Below are 19327 nucleotides of genomic sequence, written 5' to 3' on the forward strand. Positions count from 1 at the left end.
CTTTTGGTGATTTATACAGTGAGTGTTTCTCTACCAAAGCCATGAAGAGTTGAAATTTGGAAACCTCGATCCCTTTCTATAGCTGGTAACACTGCTGTAGCATTTCTTGAGCTAAGTGCAGCCTCCATGCCTTCCCTAAATTAGAAACCCTCCATCATGAATTACAAAAAGGAAGAAATGATGATTGAAGTAGCACAGGGAGGGAGGACAGTGGCAGTGGTATGTGAGGAAGTATTTTCAGATCATACAAAGCACTACTCTTACAGAGGGTGCCACTATTAAAAAACATATTAGAACGGGAGCAGGATATATATGGCAGGGATATGGAGCAAGATTTTTCAACATCTCTTAAAAACCTGATAGAAAATGGCTATAAGATCCTGTTTGAATGGTGTTATATTTCAGTATGAAAAGCCTGAATATTTGAAGTGGACACTGGACTATGCCTGTGTAATTATGATGAACAAGGAACTTTCTAACATATTTGGTGGCATCAATGACATCGGGATCAGGTGCTATCTTTAATGGAGGGAGTTAATCTTGATAAGCAAATGGAATATTGTTTTCTAATGTGGGACCTCCAGGGCTAAGGGTAAAGCAGTGCAAGCTGGTAGTACATATAGTTACAACCATTTGGCTAGGACTTGGAAGCAACCATCCGCTCCAGACATGGCAAAAGATAAATTGCATTATATATATCTGATATCAAAATTGACAACGTTTCACCAAAATAGAATGGGAGCTTTTCTCAAAGTTTGGAAGTCTTTCCAAAAATGGAGGAAGTCTAGACTGGGACTTGACAAAGCACAGTTACTTACCGTAACAGGTGTTATCCAGGGACAGCAGGCAGATATTCTTGACTGATGGGTGACGGCACTGACGGAGCCCCGGTACGGACAATTTTAGAGTGATTGCACTCTAAGAACTTGGAAAGTTCTGGTAGGCCGCACCGCGCACGCGCGAGTGCCTTCCCGCCCGACAGAGGCGCGCGGTCCCCAGTTAGGATAAGCCAGCTAAGAAGCCAACCCGGGGAGGTGGGAGGGACGCAAGAATATCTGCCTGCTGTCCCTGGATAACACCTGTTACGGTAAGTAACTGTGCTTTATCCCAGGACAAGCAGGCAGCATATTCTTGACTGATGGGTGACCTCCAAGCTAACAAAAAGAGGGATGGAGGGAAGGTTGGCCATTAGGAAAACAAATTTTGCAAAACAGATTGGCCGAAGTGTCCATCCCGTCTGGAGAATGCTTCCAGACAATAATGAGATGTAAAAGTATGAACTGAGGACCAAGTAGCAGCCTTGCAGATTTCCTCAATAGGAGTGGAACGGAGGAAAGCTACAGATGCTGCCATCGCTCGGACTCTATGGGCCGTGACAGAACCTTCCAGTGTCAGTCCGGTCTGAGCATAACAGAATGAAATGCACGCTGCCAGCCAATTAGACAACGTACGTTTAGAAACAGGACGTCCCAAGTTATTCAAATCAAAGGACAGAAAGAGTTGGGGAACTGATCTGTGTGGTTTCGTACGCTCTAGATAGTAAGCTAGAGCCCTCTTACAATCCAAAGTATGCAGAGCCTGTTCTCCAGAATGAGAGTGAGGTTTCGGAAAGAAGACAGGCAGAACAATGGATTGGTTGAGATGGAATTCAGAGACAACTTTAGGGAGAAACTTTGGATGTGTACGCAGAACCACCTTGTCATGATGAAAGACCGTAAAAGGTGGATCTGCAACTAGTGCATGTAGCTCACTGACCCTCCTGGCAGAGGTAAGAGCAATAAGAAAAAGTACCTTCCAAGTGAGAAACTTGAAAGGAGTGGTAGCCAAAGGTTCAAATGGAGGCTTCATTAAGGCGGAAAGAACCACATTGAGATCCCAGATAACAGGAGGGGCTTTAAGAGGTGGTTTCACATTGAAAAGACCCCGCATGAACCTGGACACCAGGGGATGAGCTGAGAAGTTTTCCATGGACCGGCTCATGAAAAGCAGCAATGGCACTGAGGTGGACTCTGATGGAAGAAGACTTAAGGCCAGATTCAGACAAAGAAAGCAAATAATCCAACAAGGTCTCCACTGCCAGGGAAGTGGGATCAAGATGATGAAGAAGACACCAGGAAGAAAATCGTGTCCACTTCTGATGGTAACATTGCAGAGTGGCTGGTTTCCTGGAGGCAGCTAGAATGGAACGAACAGGCTGAGACAAAAGAGTATCATGAGAGGTCAGCCCGAGAGATACCAAGCTGTCAGGTGCAGAGACTGGAGGTTGGGATGTAGAAGGGTCTCCTGATGCTGTGTAAGCAGAGAAGGAAACAGTGGAAGAAGAAAAGGTTCCCTGGAACTGAGTTGAAGTAGAAGGGAGAACCAATGTTGCCTGGGCCACCTTGGAGCAATGAGAATCATGGTGGCTCGTTCCCTCTTGAGCTTGAACAAGGTTCTTAACATGAGAGGCAGAGGAGGGAAAGCATACAGGAACAGATTGGACCAGTCGAGGAGAAATGCATCCGCTGCCAGACGGTGAGGAGAGTAGAGTCTGGAGCAGAATAGGGGCAGCTGGTGATTGTGAGGAGCTGCAAAGAGGTCTATCTGAGGAGTGCCCCATTGAGCGAAGATGGACTGTAGAGTGAAAGGATTGAGTGTCCACTCGTGAGGCTGGAGAATTCTGCTGAGCTTGTCCGCTAAGGAATTCTTTTCTCCCTGAATGTAGATAGCTTTCAGAAATAGATGGTGATTTATGGCCCAAGTCCAGATCTTCTGGGCTTCCTGGCACAAGAGGCGAGAGCCCATCCCACCCTGCTTGTTGATGTAGTACATCGCAACTTGATTGTCTGTGCACAGAAGGAGAACTTGAGGAAAGAGAAGATGTTGGAAGGCCTTGAGAGCATAAAACATTGCTCTGAGTTCCAGGAAATTGATGTGATGCTTCTTTTCCTGGGCTGTCCAAAGGCCTTGAGTTTGGAATTCGTTCAAATGAGCTCCCCAGGCATAAGGGGAGGCGTCGGTGGTGATGACTAGTTGATGAGGAGGTAGATGGAGCAGAAGACCTCTGGAGAGATTTGAGGATATCAACCACCATTGTAGAGACTGACGAAGAGATGATGTGACAGATATGTGACGTGAGCAAGGATCCATCGCTTGGGATCACTGGGTAGCTAGGGTCCATTGAGGAGTGCGCAGGTGAAGACGTGCGAAGGATGTGACATGAACTGTGGAGGCCATGTGACCCAAGAGTATCATCATTTGCTTGGCAGAGATGGAAAGTTGTAGAAGCACCTGCTGACACAGATATTGAAGCGTTTGAAGACGGTTGGATGGCAGGAACGCTCTCATGAGGACTGTGTCCAAGACAGCTCCGATGAATTGAAGTCTCTGAGTGGGGATGAGATGAGATTTGGGTAAATTGATCTCGAACCCCAAAAGTTGAAGAAACCTGACGGTTTGGTTGGTGGCCAGGAGAACAGTCTGAGATGAATTGGCCTTTATCAACCAGTCGTCCAGGTAAGGAAAGACCTGAAGGTGGTGAGATCGTAGAAAGGCAGCCACCACAATCAGACATTTGGTGAACACTCTTGGAGAGGAGGCAAGACCGAAGGGCAGCACCTTGTATTGGTAATGACAACGATTGATCATGAAGCGTAGGTACTGTCTGGAGGCCAGATTGACCGGTATATGAGTGTATGCTTCTTTGAGATCGAGAGAACATAGCCAGTCTCCTTGATTGAGAAGAGGGTAAAGAGTGGCCAGAGAAAGCATTTTGAATTTCTCCTTGACCAAGCATTTGTTTAGATCGCGAAGATCTAGAATGGGTCTTAGATCTCCTGTCTTTTTGGGGACTAGAAAATAACGGGAGTAGAATCCCTGGCCTCTCTAATCTAGAGGAACTTCCTCTATAGCGTTCAGAAGGAGGAGGGATTGAACATCTTGAAGAAGGAGGGAAGACCGAGGAGTATTGAAAGCAGACTCTCTTGGCAGACTTTGGGCAGGAGGTGACTGGAAGTTGAGAGAGTAGCCGTGGCGGATGATGTTGAGGACCCACAGGTCCGAGGTGATGATTTCCCAACGGCTTATGAAATGTATAAGGCGTCCTCCTATGGGCTGTGGAAGATGAGTAGAAGGAGGAAGATTGGCTATGTCCAGGAGAACCAAGTCAAAAGGGTTGAGTAGGTTTTTGTGAAGGAGGAGGTTTCACCTGCTGCTGTTGCTGAGCCTGTCTAGCAGCTGGTCTTTGTTGTCTCTGACGTCTAGGCTGTTGTGTAGACTGTGGAAGAGGACGAGCCACAAATTTTCGTTGGTAGGCCGAGTGCTGATGAAAAGGCCTGGTAGGTGGAGTTGCTTTCTTATTTTTAAGAAGAGTGTCCCACCGAGTTTCATGAGCCGAGAGCTTTTGAGTAGTGGAATCCATGGAATCTTCAAACAGCTCATCCCCCAAACAAGGTGCGTTGGCTAGCCGGTCCTGATGATTGACATCAAGTTCGGAAACTCGAAGCCAGGCTAGCCGTCGCATGGCTACTGACATAGCTGTGGCTCTGGAGGTCAGTTCAAAAGTGTCATAGATTGATCTGACCATGAATTTACGAAGCTGCAAAAGAGAGGAACAAGTTTGGTGAAAAACAGATTTCTTCCGGTCAGGAAGATATTTCTCGAAAAGAGCCAGATTCTGTATAAGCTGCTTTAGATAGAATGAGAAATGGAATGCGTAATTTCCTGACCGGTTGGCCAACATCGCATTCTGATACAGCCGTTTTCCAAACTTGTCCATGGATTTACCCTCTCTGCCAGGAGGGACTGAGGCGTACACACTAGCCCCCTTAGACTTTTTGAGTGTGGACTCAACTAAAAGGGATTCATGAGGTAGTTGGGGCTTGTCAAACCCAGGAATAGGAATGACTTTATACAAAGAGTCCAATTTGCGGGGAGCTCCAGGTATAGTTAAAGGGGATTCTAAATTTTTATAAAAGGTCTCTCTCAAGATATCATGGAGAGGTAACTTGAGATATTCCTTTGGAGGCTGGTCAAAATCCAATGCATCTAGAAAAGCTTTGGATTTCTTTGACTCAGCCTCCAAGGGTATGGAGAGAGAATCACACATTTCCTTCAAAAAGGAAGAAAAAGAGGACACATCTGGTCTAGAGGAAGGTCCCAAAGCAAAAGGGTCCTCGTCACCAGAGGAGCATTCCCCTTCAGAAAGGAGAGGATTCTCTGAATCACCCCACAAATCAGGATCTCGAACTTGAAAACTCCGGTCCCGAGATTCTGGTGTGGAGGGTTCTAGGTGACGAGATTTGCGAAGCGATTTCCCTGACCTGATCGACTCGGTACCGGGAGAAGTCACTGGATGCACCGGAGCCGAAGTCTGTACAGCCTGATGGTGAGCTCTCGGCTCCGGTGCAAGAACCGGCATGGAGACCGAGGAAGCAGATTGTACCGGTACCGACAAAGTGGAAGCGGATAAAATAGGGCGTTCCACTGTCGGTACCGGTGGCTCAGACCGGACCGGGACCGGAAGGCTCGGTGCCAAAAGTGAAGGAAGAAGGTGTTGCAACTGTTCTTTAAGTTGCACTTGCAGAACAGCAGCTATACGTTCTTCAAGTGAGGGCACCGGTACCGCCTTTTTCTTCTGCGGTACCTGTGGTGCTGCTCTACGCCCCGAGGATGAGGAACCCGATGTCGAGGGGCTCACCTCTATTGGGGCGGAGCGCTTCCGTGGGCGCCTCGAGGTCGGCAGGATTGGGCTCGCTGCCACCGAGACCAGAGGACGCTCCAACGGGGAAGGCTTCTTAGCCGGCTTACCTGAAGGAGTCGACACCGACGCGGTATTGCGTGGCGTCGATGAGGTGGGTGCCGACTGCGCCGGAGCCGATGTCGGTGCCGGTGTCGTAGAGTCAGACATTTCGGCACCAAAAAGCAATCTCTGTTGGATTTGACGATTCTTCAGAGTTCGCTTTTTTAAAGTCGCACAGCGGGTGCAGGTAGACGCTCGATGGTCGGGACCAAGACACTGTAGACACCAATTATGTGGGTCGGTGAGTGAAATTGGTCGTGCACACCGCTGGCACTTCTTGAACCCAGGTTGAGGGAGCATGAATGTAAAAACGGCTTCAGCCAAATCGAAGGCCGAGGCCTCGATGGTGGCAAAAGGCCCCGCCGGGGCGAATTCGAAAAAAGAAGAAAAAAACAAATGTTTGTTTTTTTTTTTTTTAGAAAAGAAAATAAAGAAAAAAGGAAGGAAACAATATTTCCTTCACGAGTTTACGCGAGCGGGAAGAGTCAAAAAGATTTTCTCACAACGGCCGTTGAGAGAAACGCGTCTTCTTAGCTCCGCGGAAACTAAGAAACTGGGGACCGCGCGCCTCTGTCGGGCGGGAAGGCACTCGCGCGTGCGCGGTGCGGCCTACCAGAACTTTCCAAGTTCTTAGAGTGCAATCACTCTAAAATTGTCCGTACCGGGGCTCCGTCGGTGCCGTCGCCCATCAGTCAAGAATATGCTGCCTGCTTGTCCTGGGATAATTAATGATATTCAGTTCTTTGGGGGGGAGAGTATTTCAAGTACAGTAAAACCTTGGTTTGCGAGCATAATTCGTTCCAGAAGCATGCTCGTAATCCAAAGCACTCGTATATCAAAGCAAATTTCCCCATAGGATTCAGACGATTCGTTCCACAACCCAAAAACTTTAATACTTTAGAACAGTCGCTACACTCCTGCAACGTCAGAGAGAGAAGAACCATTGGCTCAGTTGTGATGATGTGACACGTGTATACTCTATGTACTCTTATTACAAGACCTCGCTCGTTTAGAACAGTCACTACACTCCTGCAGCATCAGAGAGAGAAGAACCATCAGCTTAGTTGTGATGATGTGACGCGTGTATACTCTATGTACTCGTATTACAAGACCTCGCTCGTTTAGAACATTCACTACACTCCTGCAGCATCAGAGATAGAAGAATCATCGGCTCAGTTGTGATATGTCTATACTGTACATATTTGTATTGCAAGACATTGCTTGTATATCAAGTTAAAATTTAATAAAATATTTTGCTTGTCTTGCAAAACACTTGCAAACCAAGTTACTTGCAATCCAAGGTTTTACTGTATACTGTGTTGGTTTTTGTACTGCATCTTATAGCATAACAATCAGCTTGTATACCACAGGACCTTGAAATTCTATGCGGTTAACAAAAGATTATAATAATGTATACAATTGAATAGATTGGAAATTATATAACTTAGATAAAAATAAATCTAGCAAAATGAATTACTAACATATGATATCCATAACCATGAAAGTTAATTACACAGATATTTGAGAAAAAAGTATGTCTTTAGGTTTTTTTCTAAATTTCACATAAGAACCTGAAGGCACAATCAAATTTTCCAGATCCTTGCCCCATAATGCTGCTTGATATAACAACAGGCATGGGGAGAGGGCCTTATGGGTACAGGGATATCTTGATGTTATGTTAAGCCGCGTTCCTGAAGAACTACAATACACCTTATGCTTTATGATGATGATTGTTGTTGTTATGGAAGTTTTATTTGTGTAAACATTTAATGAAATAAATTTTTTTAAAAAAATCTAAAGAATAGCAACCCTAGCCTTTTTCCCCACTGCTTTTTTTTATTATATAAAGTTATAAGTAGGGTGGGATTGGGATATATGATATTTGTTTTAACTGGTTTATTACTAATGGGTGGGGAGGGATTCTTTTATGTTTTGATGATTATAAGTAAGAATGTCAAGTGATTTGTAAAAATTATTTTTGATTGAATATTATACACTTGTTGTAAGATATGAAAACGAATAAAGATTAAAAAAAAAAAATCTAAAGAAATCCTGCATCTCTGTCCCTCTGGCAACCCTCTGATGCTCAGTTATTTCTTTGCATCTTCACAGTGGTCCTCCAGCATTTATGACACAAGGCTGGGGCAGCGCTTATCAGACCTGGCAACAACCAGGACAGCAAGTCCCAAGTAAGGACATCCTGTACTTTGGCTTATTTGGCAAAGGGTCCATGTAAATGAACATCTGTGGGGTAGAGTCTGTAGGGAAGTGGTGCCTGCAGCAATTTGTGAGGGACTAAATACAACAGCAGATCAAATGTCCAAGTAATGTTCACTGATTTATTTAAATAACTACAGCACATATAAATACATTTAAAACCCGACACAGCCATGTTTCATCTTATCGTGAGATGACAGAGAGAGTGTTACTCCTTCTCTGATCTTTAGCTTTGAGTTTGAGCAGAGGAGTCATAATACTCAAAGGGGGTTTTTTTGCCCCTGGCACTGCCCTTGATGGGGTGAAACATGGCCGTGTCAAGTTTTTAATGTAGTTAATACAAGAAAAAAGAGAATGACTTGGATGTTTGATCTACTCTTGTAGTTGATGCTTTGGCTTTTGCAAATCTTTGCCTCTTTTTTTGGTACTGCAGTTTGTGAGGGATCCACACACCTCATTTTAATCTGGGATGTTAGACATTAAAGTGCTCTTTTATTACTGAACTAGCTAGGAAGAGATTATTTTGCTCATATCCTTTCATTAGTATCTTTTTACAAATGGGAAACATAAAACCAGTTGTGGATAATTTTCCTTTGAAATCTGACAAGATTGACTCCCTGGCTGCTGCCCTCTGTAAGGATTTCAACCTGCACCCTGTGGCCTTTGATTTCTCATGTTCTGCTCTGTGAAGTGACATTTCCACTGAATTTGCATCTCGGAACACATGTAGGGATTCCTTCTTTTCCGTCTGTCTTGCTCCTCTCATCTGCACACAGTGTGTCTTCACTGCTTTTATGCTCTTTCTCTCATAAAAAACGATGCATGGATTAACTGAAATACTGTCAGTTCTCTGGAGTGGTGTTGCAGGAAGAAAGGCCATTCAACCAGTTCCTTTGTAAGCACTGGCAGGTGGAGACTAAAGCTGGTGCTGACCTTTGCTGAAAAAAAGGTCTTGACTTGTAACTTTGATCAAGTCTTCCAACTCTTTCATCCGATTGGATGGATCCGTAATATGGGGTCATGAAGAATGCTTTTCCCTGTCTGTATTCTATGTGTTTCCATATACACATACATCCTCATCCATATGTACATGTCCAGTGTGAATGCATTGTAGCATGAACAACTTTAAAAACACATGCAGGTCATTATTCAAAGATTATTGTGCATTTAGCAGGCACTAATAAATATACAAGTCCCTTATCTCTGGCTTTTCAGCAGCACTACATGGGAAGTGTTGCTGAAAATCTCTCTGACTTCTGTGGCACTATACAGAGAGTGCTGAAACGAAGCATGTGCCATGTGGTGGCAGCGTGTCTTGTATCCTGTGTCCTTTGCAACACTATAGTGAGGAAAGAAACATAAAGGTCAGATGCTAATGGAAGCACTTGATAGTTTGAGTTCCTACTAATGTACACATTGGGAGTTTTGCCAGTTCTCTGCAGTCCAGTGTCACTCCATTCTAAACTAAATGCATTTCTTCTGTTTGTGCAGGTCAGCAGAGCCAACAGCAGAACAGTCAGTCTGACTACAGCAAAGCATGGGAGGAATATTACAAAAAGCAGAGTATGTAGAGCTGAGGCGGCTCCCTCGCACAATTCTGCATGTCTCTTGCATTTTGTTTCAGATTTTGACTGTTGTGCCTCTTAGATCCCAAACTATTTTCTCCTGATGCAATAAGCTGGGGGGGGGGGGGTCACACACTTCATCTGATGGAGGGGGGAGTGGTTTTGGGGCTGAACAAGGGAACTGTATTATATCCAGGCTGGGTTCTCACACAGTAAAATTTCCTTGGCCCCTCACTTGCTTGCTTCTTTTTCTTGACAGCTCAAGCTGCCAGTGCTGCATCCCAGCCGAATTCTCAACCAGACTACACCATGGCTTGGGCAGAGTACTACAGACAGCAAGCTGCTTACTATGGACAGACTCTGGGACAGGCTCAAGCACACAGTCAGGTGAGGACTGGACGGTATTCACAGGGCAATGAAGAGCTCTTATACGTCTGCATCTCGTCGTCCTCCTAGACAGTAGCTGTGCCTTTTCTGTGTGCACCATGCAGATAGTAAGGGATAGGTTCCACTTTGGTGATCTGATGAGAAGAATAGGGAGAGTAAGTGCTGTAAACAGATTTGGCTCTCAAGATATCTCTAGCTCTGTTTGAATATATTTACCTTTATCTGCTTTTCACGTTGTTCAAGTAATGCTTGGAAAGAGTGACATTGTTTCTTGATTGCCTTTATTTCATGCTGATATTCTCTTGTGTGAACTTGGAGAATTTAATAAAATAATGTTTGAAGATAAAAAAGAAACTTTGCAAAGTTTGGTTGTCCTGAAAAGCAGGGCCCTCTGAAGTCCTGAAGAAGTGAACTTAAGGAGCATAGTAGGGGTTCACTATCCCTGTATCAAAGGAGGGTTCTTTATTTATTGGGATTTAGCTCACACCTTTTCAGTAGAAGCTCAAGATTAATTACATTCAGGTACACTAGGTACTTGATTCTCTCCCTGTATCACTATAGATGAACATTTTATTAGAGGGCAATGGGTAGTTATGGAGGGGTCTTTGAGGGTGGGTGTGGGCTGAGTTCTTTACAGTATGAGTACCATAATACTTTTTTTTTTTCCATTCTACTTTTAGGAGCACTAGAACGTTTGACCTTCTGGCAACCTTCTTTTCTTTCACTTTTGCCTTTTTTATTTTGTTTTTTCTTGGAATCATTGTGGAAGGAACCCTTTTTGTAACAGAGGTTTCTAGATTTTGCAGCCTTTTGATGAAGACTTTTCTGTTTATTTGTGAAACACTAGTTGTAGGATAATCTAGAATGACTTTTCTAAGAATCAGGAGCCGTCATTAACGTGTTAGAACTAACGGACACGCTGGGAAGCCTCTCCTTCCTGTTTTCTTTTGTCTCCAAAATTTGTATCTCTGGGATTCTTTTTGGAGCAGAGCAGGCACCAAATCACACCCCTGAGCAAGTGACATTTCAGCCTCTAATTTGTTGTTTTTATTATTGTTATTATTATTAATTAAAAAAAAATGTTTTTGTAACTTTTTTTTTTTTCTGTTGCAACAAAGAGAGCAGCTTGGAAGTCTTAGGTGATGTGTAACCAAAAATAATCTGAAAAGTTTTTAAAACAGTATTTAAATATTCTTAAATATGTAAATTCATTAAATGTTTTACTTCTAATTTCATGTATCTTGATTGTTTTTGATTTTATTGACTATTTTTAAAATGGCACCTGTTCTGGTATGAATTGTGGCTTTTCGGATTCTCTGTAATAGCGTTGGCAGACCGCCTGCAGATGCAGGGTTTGGGGGGGGGAGGGTTTGTATCATTTCTAGTATTCTGAAGGGTTAATATAAAAGAATGTTTATTATTTTTTCTAGCAGTGAAGTTGTTTCTAATGTATCCAGAAGTTGCATATGTGTGTCTAAGACCTCCAAGCTTGTTTGAATAGACAGAAATTCCTTTCTGCTATGAGAAATATAAATACTGTTATTTTTAATATAAAAAGTGAATCTGCTTATATAGCATCTTTAACATGAACACTGTGGAACATTTAACAGTATGGAAAAAAACTATTTTTTAATTCCAGGGTGTGTGTTTGTTTTTTTTTTTGGTTTTTTTTTCTCTTAAATATTTTCTTATCTAATATTTGTCAAATTTACTTTAGAAGAAAAGAAATAAATGAATTAATCTAGTATTAACCACAGGATGTGCGAAATAATTTTTTGATTTAATAAAAGGGATGATATGATTTTTGGATGTTGACTGTAGTGCTTCTTGTACAGACAAATGTATTTTTAAAGGAAAAAATGAAACTGAAGTGATTATTTTTCTTGCATTTTTACTTGGTCAATGGGAACATTCCATTTTCAGGTGTCACCAAGGGTACTGGCTCTTGGTTTTCTCATTCTCTGTCATTCTGTTATTTTCCTTATAATGCCCAAAATGTTTGTCTGTGGCAGAAAGATGCAGTTGGATAATGTTAAGCCTGATATGAAAGAAACTGTATTTTGTTTGACTGACTGCTGCATTTTACACTCTCTCTAATAAAATAACCCACAAGGTTATTTGTGGGAGAAGGAACGTTGGTCTTCACTCTGCGTTTTGCTCGCCTTTCCCCTGCCTTGCCTCATGTTTGCATCTGCTGCTTTCTATAAATACATGTTCTGTTACCAACAAAAGAATTACCCACATTTGATGTGAGCCTCTCTGTAATATACAGAGGTTGTGTGTGTAATCCTTGAATTTAGCCTGGATAAGGTATCATGTCCATAAAATCTCCAAAAGCATAACTTGATATCTTTTTTTCTGAATCCAAAACTGATTTATTTTTTTATTTCCTGTGTGCTTATCCCACCTTACCCCCATCTTCAACCATACAATATCCATGTTGAAAACAAACAAGAGAATTCTAATTTTCCATTCCTGCCTTAGTGAAAGAGGTGCAAGGTAACAAAATTGGGACAAGAAGTAAAATGGTGAAACGCCTTTGTTGAGAAACCGGATTCTGTTGTAGCCAAATGTGAAAGAACACCCCCCCCCCCCCCACAGCAGGTTGCATGTGGCTGATGACACCTTAGTGACCCTATTTGCCTTTTTTCCCGTAAACTGAGTAAAGTCTGTTTTCACTTGTCTCCTCCCAGAAATCATCTGATCAACGTTTGAAAGCAAAAGTCTGATTACATGTACACAGACAGTCTTTCTGGAGTACTTCTGTCTTTTTGCTAGCAGAACTCTCTTATTGCCTTCGAGCCTTCACCTCCCTGTCCTCCAGTGCTTTCATTTTGAGGGAGAACTAATGTGAGAAATGTCTTTGCAGCCCTACCATGTCATAACACCATGCTTCAAAGGCATTCTTGAACATTACTGCTATTTAAATGTCTTCCTGGTTTTAGATTGGCTTCAGAAAGGTGCTTTTTTGTAGTTAATAGCCACAAATTCAAGGAAATCATGTTTTGTGCTCTCCTCCTTTCCTCCCTTTCTCTATATCTGTATTGGGCTGGGATGTTCTGGTATAGCTGTTGGTTACTCTGAATTTTTTAATCATATAAGTAAAAAAAGGACTTCTGTCTGCAGAATGCACACAATGAAAGGGTGAAGAGGAGAGGTGGATCCACATTGTTCAGAGCTGAAAAATATATCTAACCTTATGCTTGCAGGAAGTTATTTTGCACCCAGAAGTAGATTTTCTGTTTTGCTTTTCAAGTCTGTTTCTGGTTTCTTCTGTTGAATGACAGGTACTGATCTTAATGATGGGTATGAGATGACATACCAGTGTTTTCTCTTCCATTACAGCTTAATTTTTTTTCTTTTCTGAATGCTTTGAGGCCAACACTGTGTCTTATTTTCAGTCTGTTAGAACATACATTGGGCAAAATTGGTCCATAAGGACAGCTTGGGCTCTTATAGGGAAATAGCCACAGAAAAGAAAACAAACTTTCTTAGGATAAATAGAGATGCTATTCCTATATGTCTGATGGTATGCCTCTGCTTGTATTCGTTTGGCATATCTCTCTGCTCATCAGTGATGTCTGTCCTCAGTTTTCAAGTAGTTTTAAGACAGTGGAGTTGTGAAGTACTAGACTTTAAAGTAAGTGGTCCTCTGCAGTCTCCTCTTTATGACTCACCGTTCTATTCCTAGTTAGCTGTAGGTTTGATATGGAAAGTCTTTCAGCATTGTGCCAGAAGGGTAACTGGAAGATGACCTGACTTAAGTATCCCTAAGATCCAGCTTCCATGGAGTAAGGGAGTTAAGTGAAATATTTCATGACACTGTATAAAGGCTTCATCTCTGAACATCATGAATCTCTTATGATGGGAGGGGGAAGAATCCATTTGCAAAAGAAATTTAAAAAGCGGTGCCCCAAAGGCGTGTCCTGAAGCTGGAAGGAAAAGGGGATCCGGTTGTTTTTCAGTGCGCCCCTGGAGAGTCCCAGGTTTGACATTGAAGAATTGAATAATAAATGGCCACTTGGAAGAGAAAAAATGGAGCTTGGTCGGGGGCATAAAGGCTGATTATGGGAATGGGAATTGGAGACAGGGCATTACAGTGTGTGCTTCCATCTAATTCATCTTGCTAGCTCTCTGCCAAAATCACATTTGGCATGGTTTGTAGAGAGTAATTGTACATTAATGAACTCAAAGGTGTCCTGTAATTGAAGAGTAAGTATTGTGGACTGTGCCAAAACCCATAAATGCCCTCGATCTGCAGGCGGATGCATTCCCTTAAATGTATCTGTAAGCACAGATTAGCCATGTTCCCCTGTGAAATAGACGATAAATTATGGAACGATCTCATTAGGATGCGAGCTTTTATCGAGGGGGTGGGGCAGGAAAGGCTTGTATGCCCATAGAGAAGGGCTGCAAATGTGTTCTGTTCTGTTAAGATGGCGCCGACGTATATTTAAAAGTGGTTCCATCTCCCAACACACGAAGACAGATATGTCAAACTTATATTAGATTCAAAACCATAACAGTCAAGTGCGTACACCAGACAAATATTCAAAGCTTTGTGTGATGGAGAGGCATCTGAGCATTCAGTGCTTCTGCTTCATTATTTTCATGTGTGTGGTAATATCACCTATATATCCATGCAAGCTAGTGTCCTATTTCTGTACTGCACAAAGTTGCTAGACTATCTTTGACCAAAATTCTAGCTATCCTTTTCCCACTGACCCATTTGGTTTAAAGGCTGGGGGGAGTGAATAATTTGACACACTTACCATTTGGTTTCTTAATAGAGTAGCTTGATGAAGTGAAATTCTATTGCTAGCCTATAAATCAGGGAAGCTGAACATCCTGTGATACTGTATAATGGACTGGGCGAGGGATCTATGTCTTTCATTAGGTCTACTGAAACTCCTTATGGAAGACCAGGAAGTGTATTGGCAAGATGTACATTGCAAAGAAGAACAAATTCTTGCAGAGGCAATGGTGAAAAATAGAGCAGCTTCATTTGTGTGCTTCCATGTGGAAGACCCTTCTCAAGTTTACCACTCCCTGGGATGGCACGACTAGCAATGAGATGGATGTGTCTAGGATCTGCATGATAGTGCCACTTGGTAACCTGCCTTATGACCTGCGATTGGAGGGTTCCTGAAGAAGCCTTGGTTATGACTTCCCAGCTTGAGCTTTTGGCTCTGGTGACTGTTAAGGGAGTTGTCCCCAGCACCATTCCATTTGAGTTGGAAATCCAAAGGAACAAGAAGGAACTACTAAATCAAAAATCTAAAGAACATTACTTTTCAGAAAGTAACCAACACCAGCCATAATGGGCTGGATTTTATACAAGGGAATGCATGTGCAATGTAAAAGGGTACTTGTTTTATAAAGTCAACATTGATGCCCATATGCCCTTTATAATGCCATCCAAATTACACCTGTGTGCAGTCAACATAGGCATGCACTTTCCCTCTGCCTAGTTTTTGTGCACTTATATCCCTGCACAATTTTATCAGAACCCAATGCTTGTATGTATGCTGTGCTTTGCAAAATTCCACCCCTCCCCCTCCTGACATACCATGCCTGTAATGGGAATGTGATTGACACATCAGGCCTCATATGAAGGTAGAATGGTGTTCCCACTAGCCCCTAGCTAAGAGAGCTGATCTGGCTTAATGGGAGAGCAGATTCAAATTTCCATAACCCCAGTTGAAAAAGTGGATTGTAGGGTAATGTGATGAAGTCTATACTGAAACCCATACTTTGAATACTTCAGGCTTACCTAAATATCCTAATTAGAAATAAACATTAAGCACACGAGGCTGTTCCATGGCCATACATTTCTTAAGACTTTGTCACCTCAAGCAGCTGCCAGTCATTGTCCTTTGTAGGTGTAAGTTAAACTACTTTGGCCAAAAAGGATAAATTCCAGGTTATGGTTTAGGTCCCATGACCAGAAGAAGGGAAGAAAAGGGATTTTAGATTTTTGGCTTTGGACTCTCATTCATGCACCAAATCACTAGGCAGTTAACTGGAATAAAATATAAGTCCTCATGAAAAACATTAACACCAGCACAAAATCCAGAATAAGAAATTTCAAAAGTGAGTGACATTTAAGAACTGTTCCTAGAATAAGTCTGGTACCCACTCTTGGGGATCCTTTAAACTAAAATTCCCTCCCATAGAAATAGATAATCTAGCTTTGACAAAAGGAACTAAACCCTTTTCTATACCTATCTATAAATTATTTTCAACTTTGAAGATGCATTTATACAATGATATTTAAAACACTTTTAGAGCTAAGACCCTTAAGAAAAATAGACCAGTCTTGAACAGTTGTACCAATCATCTGTACCCTTGCCAATAAAAATCATATGATGTGATTCTTGCAAGTAATAGCCCCTTGCAACCTAGCACTCCCAAAAAGGCTTCACCTAATGCAAGATGACCTCTACTTCAGGAACCAAGTGAAAGTTTTGCTATTCTCCCAAACCTTTAATGGCAAGGCATTGACTGGCCAGTCACACAAACCTTGAATTAAATGAACTGCACACACACTGCAGCAGGGCTAGCTTACTCCACACATCATCTGACACTGCATGCAATTTTTTCCTCTGGGCTACTTGCCCACTTTTATCTGGCTGAGATCCTTTGTTGTATTCCTAGCTTGTCTACTTGTCACCTGCACTCTTTATTAAGATGTTTTCAAGCGTATTCTGTTGACATTGAGCTTCATGCCTCTAATTATATGAATGGCCTACTATGTTGTAATGTGTACTTTCTTTTGAATGTTTGTGTTATAGTATTTTAACATATGCTACTGCCACTGGATCATGTTATAATTTTTTCTGATTGTGTCCTGTGCTGTTGAGTGTTTTTATGACCATTCTGTCAATAAATATAAAGGGCTAATTTTTCAAAAAGGCAGCAAATAAATCTTAATATCAATTAAAAATAGAGTACAAAGCCGGACTACTAGGCTGACAAAGAGCAGAGCTTATCTTTCAGCAGATAAGATCCTACATCAGTTATCACCCTAGAAAAGAGAATATTGAATGTACACAATGCAAAGATCTCAATGGATTAATAGGGATCTCGCTGGAGCTCTTTATACCCCAGAAAGAGCAATTAGAACCAGGGGCAGGTCTGAGATCAAGGGGTAATTACATTCACAGGAAGACCTACTCTTGAGCATCATTCACACAATCTTTATTCTATGTTGCCCACCAAGCATATTAGACACATTATAGTCTCCAAACTGTCAGCGCATGGATCTAATTTATGTAAAACTGATGTAGGCACATTTTATCATATGTTGTTTGGATGCCATGCTGTTAAAATGTTTTGAGATGAAGTCTGTCAACGCATGCAAGAAATCTTTTGATTCTGTATAGAGCTGACTTATGAAATTGTTATTTTGCGTTCTGCTATCTTATCATATTTAGTTAAAAAATATAAGGCCAAATTATTTGATCTTATGGGTCTAACAAATTCAGCATGTTTTATCAGAATGGGAAAGTAGCTACTGTTAGGCGATGTTTAGTTCGATATATTAAGAGAGGGTTTGGGCTTTTTTAGATGACTATTGTAGAATACATGCTAATTGATTTGTCTTTCTGGTTTGAACGCCCAATTCATCTACTTTTTACAATTTTGTTGGGGGGAGGGGGAAGGGCTTAAATGTCATTAGATTAATTGCTGTGTTGAATTATTGTATTTTATGAAATTCAATAAAGAAATTTAAACTAAAACAAGTCCAGTCAGAACAGGAGCTGATGCTCTCAGTCAGTCAGGGACCTAGGATGAGTTATCTATAACAGTGTTTACCGGCCATTGGGTCATTACCCAGTACTGTAGTGTTTTGCATTGTAAGGCACAGGAGGACAATGGTGGCTTCTATTGACTAAGAGCATCTCTAACTCCCGTCCCACTGCACATTATCCCCAGTACTACTACTACTAATAATAATTTATATAATGTTACTAGATGTTCACAATACTGTACACAAACCCATATGAGACAGTCCCTGCTTGACAGAGCTTGCAATCTATCCAAGACAAACAGGACAAATAAGACATTAGGGAGTCACATTTATTATAGGAATGCTTAAAACCACATGAGTATTGAACAGTGGGTAAGGAGTTAAGAATTAAAAGCATCAACAGGAAGATGGTGGTAGGCCTTTAACCTGGATTTTGAAAGGGTCAGAGATGGAACATGACAAACCAACTCAAGAAGTCTATTCAGGGCAAGTTGGAAGGAATGAGAAGGATACAGATAAGTGACGTACCTGATGAAAGGAGTTCCTAGGGAGGGGTGCAGGGATAGATAAAAGAGGAGCGAGATTAAGGAGCTGCAGCATAAGAAAGAGGAGTTTGAACTGTTGTATCATCAGAGAAGGAACCCCCTCCCCCTTCATTTTGTCTAGAGTGCTGTTTGTTCCCTTTATCTTTTTTGGAGGTTTGTTGCTAGACTAGATCAGTTCTGTTCTATACCCAAACTCATTATATATATATATATATGTGTGTGTGTGTGTGTGTGTTTGTAATGGAATAGGCTTCTAATATACATCAGCCAACAAAAATATCTCTGTAAGTTTAAAAAAATTGTTAAAACATCTGTTATGTAAAGTGAAGTATAATGGTTGATGCCTTTTATCTGCATTGATAATTTTGACGTCTTTGACCATAACTCTTTTGGTTTGATGTTTTTTGTTTTAATTATGTATATAAGATTGTAATCTGCCTTGTTTAAAAGTGGAATATAAATAATAAACTATATTTATTTTAAACATTTCTATCCCACTTATAACCTAGGTGGGTCACAAATTGAAAAATGCACATCATAAAATGAAAACAATCACTAAGAAAACACTACTACACAACATCTACCATACAAACATCATAATTAAGAACAGGACAGAAGTGTGAGCATCCCATGGCTCAAATCCACTGTGGGCTGTGCAGTGCTGGAAGAAAATGTAATGGTTCCTCCAGAGGCAGCAAACCTGGGGGTTAAGAGACCAAAAATAAATCCAGCTTGGTGGGTGACAGGATAGAAAAAGCAGATTTATGGGGGTTCAGGCGGTCTGGGATGGAACTAAGGCAGAGTTCATGTAATAAACTAAACTAAACCTTAAGTTTGTATGCCGCATCATCTCCACGGAAGTAGAGCTCGACACGGTTTACAGGAATTACTAAAGAAAGGAACTCCAATGGGAGGAAGGAGGGCTTGGTAAAAAGGAAGGAAGGATGGGGACTAAGTAGAGTGGAGAGGGAGGGAGTGGTTACATTTTAGAGAAAAGCCAAGTTTTCAAATGTTTTCTGAAACGTTGGAGTGAGGGCGAACTTCGAAGAGGGGCAGATAAGCTGTTCCATAGCTCGGTGAT

General features: G+C 41.7%; 1 protein-coding gene across 9 annotated transcripts in view; it reads left to right on the plus strand.

Annotated features, from left to right (window-relative positions):
- Positions 1-11749, plus strand: part of FUBP3 (far upstream element binding protein 3) — a 137730-nt gene extending 125981 nt beyond the window's left edge. For 7 of the 9 annotated variants that reach the window (XM_033961002.1, XM_033961006.1, XM_033961003.1 and 4 more), the window contains 4 exons: positions 7892-7968; positions 9488-9559; positions 9821-9948; positions 10629-11749. In XM_033961002.1, coding sequence (XP_033816893.1) covers positions 7892-7968; positions 9488-9559; positions 9821-9948; positions 10629-10637 — 286 coding nt within the window. In that variant the 3' untranslated portion in view covers positions 10638-11749. The remainder of the gene's footprint in view (positions 1-7891; positions 7969-9487; positions 9560-9820; positions 9949-10628) is intronic. The other 2 variants (XM_033961007.1, XM_033961011.1) reach the window with 1 other exon arrangement.
- The last annotated feature ends 7578 nt before the right edge of the window (positions 11750-19327 follow it).

This window comes from Geotrypetes seraphini, chromosome 10, assembly GCF_902459505.1.
Source record: "Geotrypetes seraphini chromosome 10, aGeoSer1.1, whole genome shotgun sequence".
In the NCBI taxonomy this organism is placed as follows: Eukaryota; Metazoa; Chordata; class Amphibia; order Gymnophiona; family Dermophiidae; genus Geotrypetes; species Geotrypetes seraphini.